The sequence below is a fragment of the Triticum urartu genome, chromosome 7 (assembly GCF_003073215.2).
Source record: "Triticum urartu cultivar G1812 chromosome 7, Tu2.1, whole genome shotgun sequence".
Classification (NCBI taxonomy): Eukaryota; Viridiplantae; Streptophyta; class Magnoliopsida; order Poales; family Poaceae; genus Triticum; species Triticum urartu.
The window spans coordinates 712,080,915-712,094,333 of NC_053028.1; the positions used below are offsets into that span (position 1 = coordinate 712,080,915).

Consider the following 13,419-nt stretch of genomic DNA (forward strand, 5'->3'; position numbering starts at 1 on the left):
GAGTGCACCTGATTGGAAAAATAGCAATGGCCTTTGAGCCCTCATTCCTTTCTTGGTATACTCAAACACACTTTCTCTAATCAATGGTTTCTAATCCATTAAATATAAGAGATTGTACAAGCAGTAAAACATGTCACGTGCGGATAGTCATTCTTTTTATTTCCTCTTTTGTACCCTCTTGTACAAATAGTCCAACATGCCGAAGACGATCACACGTTAGGTAGCATTGAAGAGTTTTTCATTAGAGTTTTTTAGACGGTCACACGGTCACACGTTAGGCTTTTAGTTTAGTAGTGCACTTTCCTGGATCCTTAACCTGTATTTCATACATTCAAATTATAGCAATTGTTCGTTATCTGTTGCAGATGGAGACACAATCCTGGGGACTGAACCTCGAGTGACTGACAATCATGGCATGGAGTCAGTGCAAGATATAGATCCACCAGCGGTGGAAAATAATAATATGGAACCCATGCAAGTGGAATTGCTGAACGGAATCTACAAAAAGACAGCTGATGGAAGTTCATACTATACCTTGATGACCCTGACATAGTTGTTGTTAGCTCTAAGTAAACACAAACTTAAGTTCGATGAGAATCATCTCATCCATGAAAGTTAACAGAAGCTGTGAATGATCTACTAGTATTGTTTATTTAAGGTGCGCCTCTATACTCTTTAGGTTAGTATGAATATTTTTTTGAATCTATGATGATGTGTGTTGATGGCACACAACAGGAACCTGGAATCACATCTTGTGAGGTAGGCCTTGGACATTCCTCGCCTCAAGAGAGGTAGAGAGTATCAAGATGGAGGGGGCAGGGGGTGTATGTAAGCCAGAGAAGCAGAAGGCCCGCATGGAGACTAACCGGCTCAGGGTGTTGGACCGGGTGGCAGCAGCTCGGGCTCGTGCATTCCAGTCACAGCCTGCTACTGAAACTGCGACATAGGCGCTCGCAGGACTCTGAATCACTTTGCTTTGCCAGCTTAGGCTGTGTGGCATACCATATTGGGTTTTATTGATGGGTCAAAAACTCAAAGTAGTTTTTGTTGAATTTGGGCTGTAAAACGCAGAGACCATGCTCTTTTCTGCACTGACAGTTTGCTAGTAAGAAAGTTTTTGGAATTTGGTTCACTCTGGTGCTAGAAGAGTAGGCAATTTTGTGGGTGTGTTGTAGCTTTTATGGGAGAATGGACGTTTGACTCTCGGCTTCCATGGAGGCCTTTTTTTGAAAAAAATAAAATTCAAACATTTTGGTTTCACAATCTGACAAAATTTGTGCATGTAAACAAGGATGTTATGTGTATGTATGTAAAAGTTTAGGATGAAATACTTTGAAATGCAACCTGTACAAAAAAGACAAATTCATGGCCTGGGAGGATGAATAGTATCATGTGTTAAAAAGCTCCAGATTTGTTATTTTTGCACAGCCCTCATTTCAACGTATTTTACACTGAAAATTTACACACATGTGTGTTATGCCTTCATGTATATCTGTATTTTTTGAGAATTTTTTGGAATGTAAAAATATGAATTTTGATGAAATTTGAAATTTGAATTTAGAGGCCTCCAAGGAGGCCGAGCTCCAAAGGCAATTTTCGCTTTTATGGCTCCTGTTTACAGCCTTTTAAACAGGAAAAGAATCTTTCTGCAATTTCTGTACATTTATGTGAGAATGCTCTGAAGTTTGATGGTAAAGGACCTGATGTTCTCAACTCAAATTTGAGTACATTTATGTGAGAAAGCTGAACCTCTGAATTGAAGTTTCATGAGTAAGTTGATGTTTGCACGCATCAGGTTTGAAGAGTCTGTTTGTATGCATCAGGTTCTATGGAAACATCCATCATCAGTAGTCAGGAAAAACACCCATGCTCAGTGCCAAAGATAAAAATTCATGCTCAGTGCTCAAGAAACTAAACCACAGCAGCTCATCCACAATTTGGCAGGAATTCTATATGAACTTATCAGAAGTACCTTCATTACAAAATTAACTCATTCATTTCATGCAGAACAAAGCTACTACTCTCAGTTACTGATTGACCATCTGGACTAACATCATGGATAAAAGGAAGGAAGAGGAGGGGGGATACCATGCTTGCATACATACATACATGTGTCTTAATGACATACATTTCTGATAATAATAACAGGCACCAATTTGATCACGCTCTATTCAACTCCAGATGTATGGTCCAAGGCTAGCAGCTCTGCATACATATATTTAGTTAATTTGTTTTTGAAGCAACTGCGGTACATGCAATAAAAACGTTCTAGTAAGGTGGCATATGCCAAACTGCAGCAGCTTAAGAATAAAGGCGCACAAGCTGCTTATTCATGCTCCCCAAAAATCCCAGAGTCATCTTTTATTGTTGTTTGGAAGCAATACACATAAAAATTAGCAGGCCATAGCGGTGACTCCTATGTTCTTGAAAACGTAACTAACATGGTAAATACGGGGTACTCATAAATAGAATATTCAAGGCCTTCAAACATCAGCTTACTGGTTATGCAACATTCTTGTTTTGAACATCATCGTTCAATTGGATGGATGATGTGTAAGTGCAAAGTATGATGACTAAAGATGTACTATATGAAGATGCCAGCATGAAAGCCAATTTCTATCCTAAGGAATGGGCAACAAAGAATAGCTTTCCAACGGAACAGGCGTGCAGAGACAAACCATGAATTTGCTACCTCTCATAGCTAGTTTGACAAGGTAGTCAAGACCAATAGAACAACAATAAACTTTCTATATAACCATGCGAGTAGAGCAAGCAGAGCATGAAACCAATGGCAACATAAAATATAATAATTAGCCTTACCAGTCGATCAAATAGTTGGTTCCGATAACAACGGTGGGAAGCTAAAGTAGGGGAGAGCACGTTTGAGATTTAAGAAGTCGTCCATCTTTGTACAAACTTTGGTAATTTCATACGTCTTGACGTCCATTGAATAACAATCCACATTCTCTATGTGAATGCCGTCCGGAGCGCATTGGAAGAACAAGAATCCTTGGGCTGCACCCACTGTGGAAACAGAATAGTCATAATACTGCCCAGGCAGCTGTATGATCTTCTTCAGCTCCCATTCATCTGAATTATTCTGCAGAGAGGTATGGTGGAGAGCAAAGGTCCCGTGTTGACAGACAAGAGAAAACATCTCAATGGCTCCTTCCCTACCCACAACAAGTGCATTTGGACGCCGATTATCAAAGATGGGGTCAGTATCTGTGAGCTGCAGATGGTAGCCAGTGAGAAAATTGATAGTTGAAAACCACAGAGTGCGTATGTCCAGCACCATCAAATGGTCACTCCAACACCAAGGTTGTGTCCAGTAGAAGCAGCCGCGTACACAATCAAAACAGGACATGTCGTCGAAAGAAGGGAAGACAGGGGACTCGACCACACACCATTGCATAGTTGTGGACCGGAAGACAAAGAGGACGAGCTTTGTCCGGTATCTTGCTATGCATATCACCTTGAAGGGCTCCTCCTCGCCGTCATCACTGGTGTTGGGAGCAAGCACAGGCTCGAATTCCCATAGGCGATCCTGCGGCTGAGCGGCGAGGTCCTCAGGTATGGTTGGAAGCAGCACGTATCTTCTCGACAGCGGGTCACAGACGGCGAGGTGAAAGTCAGCGGCGTTGCACCACTCCCGTTTGGTCCACGCAAGGCGGAGATCATAGTCGTAGAAGTCAACGTGCTCTCTACTATCCATGAGGATGCTTACTTCGTAGCCTTCTTCGGGGTAGCTCCAGTAGTTGAGGACGGGGGCTTGGAGGGATCTCCAATCAAGGAGGACACGGCCATCACGGACGTCGCGGGGGCGCCAGCGGGGGCCTCCCTCATCGGGCGAGACGTAGCAGGAGGAGGAAGAAACAACGGCCGGAACGAAGGAGAAATCCACGGCACACCGGCCGAGGGCGCCGGTGAGCGGGGCAGAGGGGTGCTGCGCCTGGGCGGGCTGGAATCCGGCCGCGTCCATGAAGCCAAGGAGGGGAGGCCGGTGGAGCGCGCTGAAGCGGCGGCGGAAGGCGCGGCCTTTGATGACGCGACGGAACGAGGTGCAGGTGGCAGAGGCGAGGGCGAGCGCGCTCAGGGTGGGCAGGCGGAGGAAGATCTCCTCCATAAGCTCGTCAGGGATGGGGATGGAGATGGAGGCCATGGTTGTGGCCGGCGTGGAGGAAGGGGGTCGAGGTTACGGATGTGGTGGGAGAGTGGGCTACTGGCCTCTATATATCTAGCGGGCACCTCGTACGGCTGAGAGGCTATCGGGAGACTATAAAAAAACGAAATTAAAAAGAGATAAACTTGCACATTGTGTGCGTCGCCGGCATAAATAAACAACTACGCTGCCGCCGAAACTAGGCAACTGAGAATTAAGTAATTCGCAGGCATTTTTCGATGGCCTCGCCGCCGCAACAAACCCGACGCGCGGCCGATGGTGGCTGTTTCCGCCGAAACAGATCCATCCATCTGATCGATAGCAACTATTCCGTCTAAAAATATAACAGCGTTTTTGGAACTAGTGCTTTCTACGAACGACTTATCTGATCGTGGAATCGGGCGTAAAAGTCCGCCACTGCTCGCGCAAGGCGATCTAGGTCAGCGGCCGGCGGCCGCCACTTCGGCGGCTGCGGGGTCGCCGTTGCTCCTTCTGACCCTCCGCGCTGTGGCTATGTATGCAACTGTAGCACGAGGTGATTGTATTGGCAAATGAAAGTTGGATGCTTGCTTGATGTTCTGTCGATGGATTTCCCTGCGAGACCTATCGCCCCCTAGGATTATAACTAGGGTTTGCTATCCTCCGATGGCTTCTACTGTTTGAGAGTTTTTCGTTCATTGTCGTCTCCGCCGACCGGATGAGATTGGAACTGTAGTGCAATGATTTCACCCACTGCAGTTAAAGAGCTCTTGGATCTTCAAGGGTGTGTGAAAGCGGATGAGATTTTCTTGTCTGAATCCCATCCGAATACAGCTAAGGCAACTGAGTTAAGGGTGAAGTTAGGTTTTGATCTTTTTTCATATTGTTGATAGTGATGGATGGTCGGGAGGTCTTGCCCTTTTTTCAATCTGTCAAATGAAGTGGTGTTAAATCCTTTTGACATGGATGGCAATAGTGTAGCTTGGTGTTTGATACTCCATCCATTCCTAAATATAAGTCTACTTAGACATTTCAAGAAGGACAATATAAGAATGTATATGGACATATTTTAGAGTGTATATTCACTTATTTTGTTCCGTATGTAGTCAGCATTGGAATCTCTAAGAATACTTATATTTAAGAACGGAGGGAGTAGGTTTTATGGAGAAGCAAATTGGGACATGAAGCACCTATCATGGACACATATGAGAACCCTGCATAATGATGCAACAGGGCCATGGATGATTATAGGGGACTTCAATGAAATTATGGTTGCTGGTGAAAAGGAAGGTGGAAAAACCATACCGCGACAATACATGCAGGACTTCAGAGACTGCGTGGATGACTGCGGGTTACAAAAAATGATGACCATTTGCGATAAATTTACATGGAATAGAGGTGTTATCAGAGAAAGGCCCGATAGAACTTCATGCAATGAACAATGGGCTGAGAAGTTCCCTTATATATGCGGATTTAATCCATGAGGATCATGTTCATTCAGATCAGACACCAATTCGGCATGAGACAACTTATTTTTCTACGGTCATGGGACAACAACCGAGAGGTGAAAGGAGGTTTGAAGCTAGATGGCAGAGTGAAACAATAGTTAATGAGATTATCAGTAGTGATTGGGAACGAGCGAAGCTTGCAGGGGTGGGGCCCTCCCTTGCGGCTCGAACAAAAGCAGTGAAGGATGATCTTTTTCTTTGGGACCGTGTGACACCCTAAAAGGGCCCAAAAAGATAATTAAGAAACTGAAGAAGCAACTGGAGTAATTAAGAACAGGACCTTTCACAAGTGAGGTACAACAGAAATTTAAGGAATAACAAATACTCATTGAGAGTCTGCTTGATCAAGAGGAGCTGATCTGGCTCCTTCACGGAGACAGTAACACGTCTTACTTCCACAAGGCGACAACGGCTCGGAAGAAACAAAATTGTATTAGAAGGCTCCTTGATGACTCCTGCGTTTGGAAGGAAGAGTTGGAGGATTTAAACAACATCATCACGTGCTACTTTAAAGAACTATTTACCTCACAGGTGGTTTTGCCAGATAACAATGTCCTAAATAAAGACCACTGGCGGGTTTCAGAAGCGATGAATAATTCACTAATGGCACCATGCACTGCCGAAGAAGTGAAGAAGGGCCTATTTTCTATGAGTGATTTCAAAGCCCAGGCCCGGATGTTCTTCATGCGATCTTTATAAGAGGTTTTGGGCCATGTTGGGAGATGATCTTGTGATGGATGTTCCGAATGCTATTAACTCAAAGGTAGTGCCGCAAGGGTGGAATGACACTACGATTGTCATAATCCCAAAGGTAAATACTCCTGAAAAGGTTTCACAGTTTAGACAGTTTATGCAATGTCGTTTATAAGGTAATATTCAAGATGATTGTTGCTAGACTCAAGGTTTTGCTTCCATAGATTATTAGCCAAACCCAAAGTGCCTTCGTTCCTAGGAGGCTCATTAATGATAATGTGCTTATAGCATATGATAGTTTACATGCAATAAAATAAAATAAAGTTGGTAAATAGGGTTGGTGTGTGGTGAAACTTGACATGCACAAAGCCTATGACAGGGTTGAATGGGTTTTTTGGAAGCAATTCTATTGAAGTTGGGGTTTCATGATGAATGGGTGAAGATGATAATTCTTTGTGTCTCTTCTGTGGAGTAGAAAGTGAGATATAATTCAGTGGAGACAGAAACTTTTAAACCTGGCCGAGGTTTACGACAAGGGGACCCATTATCACCATACTTGTTCCTTCTGTGCATAGAAGGATTGATAGCACTGCTATCACATGTCGAGCAAACGGGAGACCTTATGGGGGTCAACGTTGTCGAGATGCACCAACAGTAACAAACGTTCTCTTTGTCGACGATTCCCTAATTCTGATGAAAGCTAATGTTCAAAATGCTGCTTGTTTGAAGTCAATTTTGGATTTGTATTGTGTTGCTTCTAGACAACTTGTTAGTGTGGATAAATCAAGTAAAGTTTTATGTCCAAGCAATAAGGTGAACATGAAAGCTGAGGTATGTTCCTACCTTAATATTATTACCGAGGCTTTAAATGATAAGTATCTGGGACCCCCGGCAACACTTGGACTTGATAAAAGTGATTGCTTCAAATACTTAATTGATCGGTTAATTCTGAAACTCACTGGTTGGAAGGAGAAATACTTATCTTCAGGTGGTAAAGGGGTTCTAATTAAGTATGTTGCTCAAGCTATACTAACTTATGTGATGTCCCTCTTTAAATTTCCCAAAAAAAGTTTGCAAAGGAATCACATAGGCTATACTCGTTTTTGGTGGGGTGATGATACACATGTGCAACCCAAAGAACAAAGGTGGCATGGGTTTTAGAGATATCCATTGTTTTAATGTTGCTCTCTTAGCTAAATAGGCTAGGAGGCTCATTGACAACCCGGATTCACTATGCGCCTTGATCCTTAAGGCAAAAAAAATCGAGACGGAGATCTTATCAATGCAATTTTGAAAAGGAAAGCTTCTTACACATGGCAGAGTATTATGGCAGGAGTTGAAACACTAAGACCTGAACATATTTGGACAGTTGGTGACGGTGAGAAAATCAAGATATGGGAAGATTCTAGGATCGTGCAGAGGGCATCAAGAAAGGCTATAACACCTAGAGGAAACAATCTTTTGATGGGTTAGCGATCTTATTGATCCATGAACAGGAAATTGGGATGTACAATTGGTACAACAACCATTCTGGCATGTTGATGCTCAAAGGATTATGGCTATCCCTCTTCCACTACATGAAATGATGGAATTTTTGGCTTGGAATTTGACAAAGACCAATGTTTTTTACTGTGCATTCGACCTATCATGTAGAAAGGGAGATCCAATTCGGCCATAAGCTGGAGGCTACGTCAGGAGCCTCTAACCCAACAGACACACAGGACTCAGTTTGGAACTTAACTTGTTCAGCCAAGATTAAAATCTTCATTTGGAGGGCGCTCCATAGCGTTATTCCCTATCATGCTATTCTGGCGAACACACATTTGAAGATAAACCCGAGCTTCCCTATGTGTAACTTGGGCCCGGATACCATAAGACACCTACTGTTTGAATGCAAGGTGACTGTGGAGGTTTGGAAGCTCCTTGGGATTGATGAGATCATCAATAAGGCGTTGCTAGTCGACAGGGTTGGTGAAGTGATTTTGGAGAATCTGTTGTGCCTTCCAGAGCAAGATGTCCAAGTGGTTGGTCTACCAAAGTTGAAAGAAACAATGGCAATGGCAGCCTGGTACTTGTGGTATGAGGGTCTTAAGTTGACACACAGAGAAGAAACACAATGCTGCTCAAATTAATATGGAAGTGAGATGTTTAGCAGCTAACTACATTATCTCATACAGTCCTAAGGCCAAGGTGTGATCAGACAATTGGTTAAAACCAAGATATGGTTAGGTTAAGGTAAGCATTGATGCGGATTTTGATGTGGACACGCTCCAGGGACGGTTAGAGTAGTCATCTGAGACCATCATGGAAAGTTCATGCAGCTGCAAATGAAAAGATTGATGTTTGCTTTGACTCATTCACGGCGGAGGCAGCTGCGGTGAGGTTTGGAATGAACCTCGCATGTACAGTTGGATACAGTAAGATCGAGGTAAACTTTGATAGTGTGGAGGTTGTTGCTGGTCTAATCGATGGTTACTCTTTTTCAGCAGCTTATGCTATCTTTGATGATTGTTATTTTATGTCGCTTGACTTTACTCATGTCATCTATGATCCTTGTAATAGAGAAAGAAATAAAGTTACTCATGAATTGGCTAGGATAGCTACATTTTATCCTCCAAATATCTGGATGGACACCGCCCCAGGTGTGGTTGTTCGTCTTATTGTAAGTGATGCTACGATCCTTATGAATGAATAAAGGATGAGATTTTTTGAAAACAAAAACTAATTTCAACTACACTTGCACACTTTTGCGAAAATAAAGCTAAAAACAAAAACGAAAGGAAAAGTATTCCGGCGTTTTCATCGGACACCTTGTGTGTGTGGCCTGCCACAATTGGAGCTCGCCGTGGTGACCGGAGGAGGAGGGAGAGAGTTAGCGTGTGCCCATTCTCGGCCTCGACAAGGCTCGAGGTTGTAACTCGACGTGCAAGATGGCATGGAGGATCAAAGGGCACGCATGGATATCCACCGACTCAAGGCATTGGACATAGTAGCAACACCATGAGATCGAGTATCCCAGTCGCAACCTTCTGTCGAAACTACCATCTAGGCGCATGCAGGATCCTGAGTCCTTTTGACATGGAAGCTTCGACTGTGTTTGTTGAAATTGAAGTGTAAAACACATGAAATATGTTTGGTTCTCCATTATGAAGTTAGTGATTTGTTTGCTAGAAGAAGTTATTGAAGCTTCTTTATTTTGGTGTCGTGCATTTGATTGTCATGGTGTGCAGGCATATCCCTTGTTTGCACGCACCAGATCCAATGTATACAAATCTGATCCCGAATATGTACTACCACACAATGCACTACTATTGCTAGTGAACGATTTTATAATGTATCATGCACGGTAGAAGAAGAAACACATTTAATAGTTAATATATGGAAACGTGCATGCACTTGGTACTCTGAAGCTTGGAAAAGAAGATGTGCTGAAATTGCAGTAATGTAAGATCATTTGATGGTCACATGAAGGCTCTCACTATCTGCTCAAAATCGTCATCATGTACGTGTCTGCTACTATGGTTGTAGTTGTTACGACATTTGATGCAACAATGCCACTTTCTTCCCGTTGTTGGTCTTGACAGACTAGGGATCACCTGCTGCCGTCTCTCCCTTCCTCTGGAAATTAGTTAAGCAACCATGGCAGATTACTCATTGTTATGCGCCTAAACATGAACTAGTAGATCAATAATTTTGTTACTCTACTAAATCTCAACTAGTGATCTAATAGCTATAAAGTAGCAGCAACAGTAGTATCTAGATTACAAAAATATCCCGCAATGAAAAGGCAAGGAAACAAGATTACACGAGCCTGGCACAGGCTTTAATTTTTTTCAACCATGCAAGAGAACTATATGTTAAATTTGTAGCAGAATAAAACGGATCAAAGTCAAATAAACTCAAAAGAATATAGTGAATGAGAAAATAGCCTAAATACAAATGAACATGTTTTATTAATTATTTTCGCATACATAAATGATTGAATTACAATAGAAAAACTTGAATAATTAGGCAGCAAGAACTAAATCAAACATAGCAATCGAAGAAAAACAAGTCTGTTTGCCCTTGATGTCAAGAAAACACAAAGTCAATTGTTATGGACCTGGTTCATTCAGTTTCCTTCTTGGACCAATATCTTCCTCAACCAATCTCTGATTGTCTGGAGCACCTTACTGACATCATTTAGTTTGAGTTGGATAATGTTCGGTCGGACCTTACGAAGAAGAAGAGGATCCTCCACCAGGTAGTCGATGTCGTCCCACTTGACAATTCCACTGAGCACAATGGTCTCGAGATATTGAAGGCCTGGCTCGGTGAAGACACATGAGGGGATCTCATCACCTAGCAATTTTAGGTGGCCAAAGAGATGCATGTTCTGGAGAGCAGATCCAAGGGTTGGCCCTCCATGTGTCTCATACAGGAAAACATTGTTCAAGAATTCATCCGATTAATCAGTTAATGGGCCAATTCATCACTACTCGTTGGATGGCCGATTCGAATAGCAAATATTCATCGCGTTAACATGTCATGCCGATTAAATGGCATGTTAGGCCGATTAGCTAGCCTGCCGGACCGATTAATCGGTTGTTAGGCTAATTAATCGCTACTGGCCTATTAACTTATGGGCAAACAAAGCCCAAATTATTGGCATGTAACCTCTCCCATCCTTTTGTCGCTCCTCAATAGTTAGGATTTGATCAAACAGTACCATATTTTGGTATATTACGTAGCTGAGAGCATGAGAGTAGGGTATAATACATAAAAAAATAGAAAATGTTCGCAGGTTCCTATTTAATCTACCGATTAATCCAGATACTAGGACGATTCACCGATTAATCGCTACTCCAAAGCCGATTGAAGCTACTCGGTACACATTGAAGCATAAATCGCTACATTGACCAATTAGACAAGTTTTCAATATCACATAGCCCTGTCAGCATGCAGTACAAATGCTATCATAATTCGTTAGCATATTTCAGCAGGTATTCAGCCTCACAGAACGCCGGTGACCACCCACTGTTCGCCATCGTTCCTCCAGCCGATGCGGTTGCCAGCGATACCGCCTCTACCGCTCTACGTCGCGCGGACGATGTCCCGCTGCCACTGAGACCGTCTCTGCCTCATGTGGATGATGTCTCAACGCCACGGCCGCTACCCATGTGGACACCGCAAGCGAGACCGGCTCTGCCTCCCGTGGCCGATGTACCAATGCCATGGCAACCACCCTCCTTCGCGACGCCGGAGGCATGCGATGCCGAAGTGCGCGATCACCAGGAGCCCTCGAACGGTGGGAGTGTAGGTTCAGGCTTGGTGTTAGGGATTTGGACAGAGGAATGGGGAATGGGAAACACAGGACCTTCTAATGCATCAACATAAGTCAGGGGGCTTTGTGCAAAAACAAATAACACAGGTGCATGCCACTTGATAACATGGCGCCGATCTGGCAACTAATCAACGTTTTGTATCAAACTGTTACCGCATCAAGACTTAAGTGACTAGTTTTCATGTTTTTTCAAGTTCTTGTATGGATCTGTTATCGTTGTGCAAGTTCACGTACTTATGGTGATATTAACTCTATTTTCACCTTATTGCTAAGGGCATCTACAAAGAACACCCCTACTTTGTGTTCAAATGTCGGGACCGGATGATCTGGGCACTTTTAAGCATCCAACGTGAATCCCTACTTTAAGGTAGACACGGCTAGAACTACAAACCCATCACCTTCCCGGCTAGAACTACGAACCCATCTGACAGCCCGGACCCATCACAACCCCCTCCCTCATTTTCCAAATGCCGCCCTCCTCCTCTGCTCTCTGTTCCCGCTCTTGGAGCTCACCACAACCACCTTCTCGGCTTCCCCATGTCGCCCGGGCCTTGCCGAACCTCCAACACTCCACCCAACGGTCATTGTTGGATACGCCCACCGCCTAGGTTACGTCAGATGCCATACACATTTTTTGGCCTTTTTGTTGTTTACTTGAATTAAACACGATGGATTTAGCGGAGGGGGGGGGGGGGGGGGGGGGGGGGGTACTTCTACGCTGAGTTCATGGATTCATCGGCGGCATATCATGTTGAAACGACAATAATGACGCATTCCTTGAAGAAACGGAGAATGTGGAGGAGCATGCTCTCAACTTCAAGGTCCAAAACCGGGATATCAAGTCTTGAACCAGCGTTAGGACAGGGGCCTTGCTGATCGCTACAAGGACATCTTTGACCCCGATGTATATCATTAAATTCATCAAGAAATGTATTTATAAAAATATATTTATTCCCTTATAAATATATAAAAGTACAAAAGGGCATTTGGTCTAGTGGTAGAATTCTCGCTTTGGTAGGATTCTCGGTTCAATTCTCGGAATGCCCCGTTAGTTGTTTCTAATTTTATTTTTACTTTTCCTCGCTAGTGTCGCCTGATCTTCGTTTGGAACACTTTTTTTTTGACATCGTCTTCGTCGGAAGCCTACGCAACTTCCTTTTGAAGCACTCACGAATCTTGCCTCAGAGCAACGTCGATCCCACACGTACCCATGTACCTCATCATCGTCTCAACAATTCACGCTTTTACTTCCTACGGAGTGAAACATCAGTATGATAAATCAACTACCACACGGTCTCAGTAAGCACGTCGCCGACTAACGGCATTCGTGTGGATGCATGTGTTGTTTCTGAATCTCGGCCTTCTTCAGGTGTAAGTAATATACAGTTATCATCACTGGTTACCCCGCAAAAAAAAAAGTTATCATCACTGGGTAAGCAGCAGCGATGCAGGCTACCTAGCTCCACTATGCAGTGGCTAGTAAAAGCAAATCAATCGAGCTCAGTAGCCGTCCATCGACCGGGAATTACACAGGAGCTCATCAGTGCTCCACATCCCTATACAAATATTAAATTTAAAAAATACCAAAATACCTCAAAAAATGGGAATTTAGGGATATCAAACCTGGGTGTCCAACCTACTTCCGTGTGTAGTTTCGTCAAAAAAATACAAGGAAACGTATCCGTGGCGAAGAAAATATTGTCTGGACTAAAATCCATCCAAACAGTTTTTTTATACACAAGATTTTTTTTGTT

The 13,419-nt window shown here is 43.4% G+C and overlaps 1 protein-coding gene across 1 annotated transcript; it reads right to left on the reverse strand.

The window, feature by feature from the left end:
• Positions 1-2,827: 2,827 nt before the first annotated feature.
• LOC125519593 lies at positions 2,828-4,162 on the reverse strand. Its single transcript, XM_048684342.1, has one exon. The coding sequence runs from the start codon at positions 4,160-4,162 to the stop codon at positions 2,828-2,830; it is 1,335 nt and encodes a 444-aa protein (XP_048540299.1).
• Positions 4,163-13,419: the final 9,257 nt, after the last annotated feature.

What these genes read in the sequence shown, in the direction of transcription:
- LOC125519593 (XM_048684342.1), bottom strand. Translation starts at nt 4,162, where the DNA reads ATGGCCTCCATCTCCATCCCCATCCCTGACGAGCTTATGGAGGAGATC.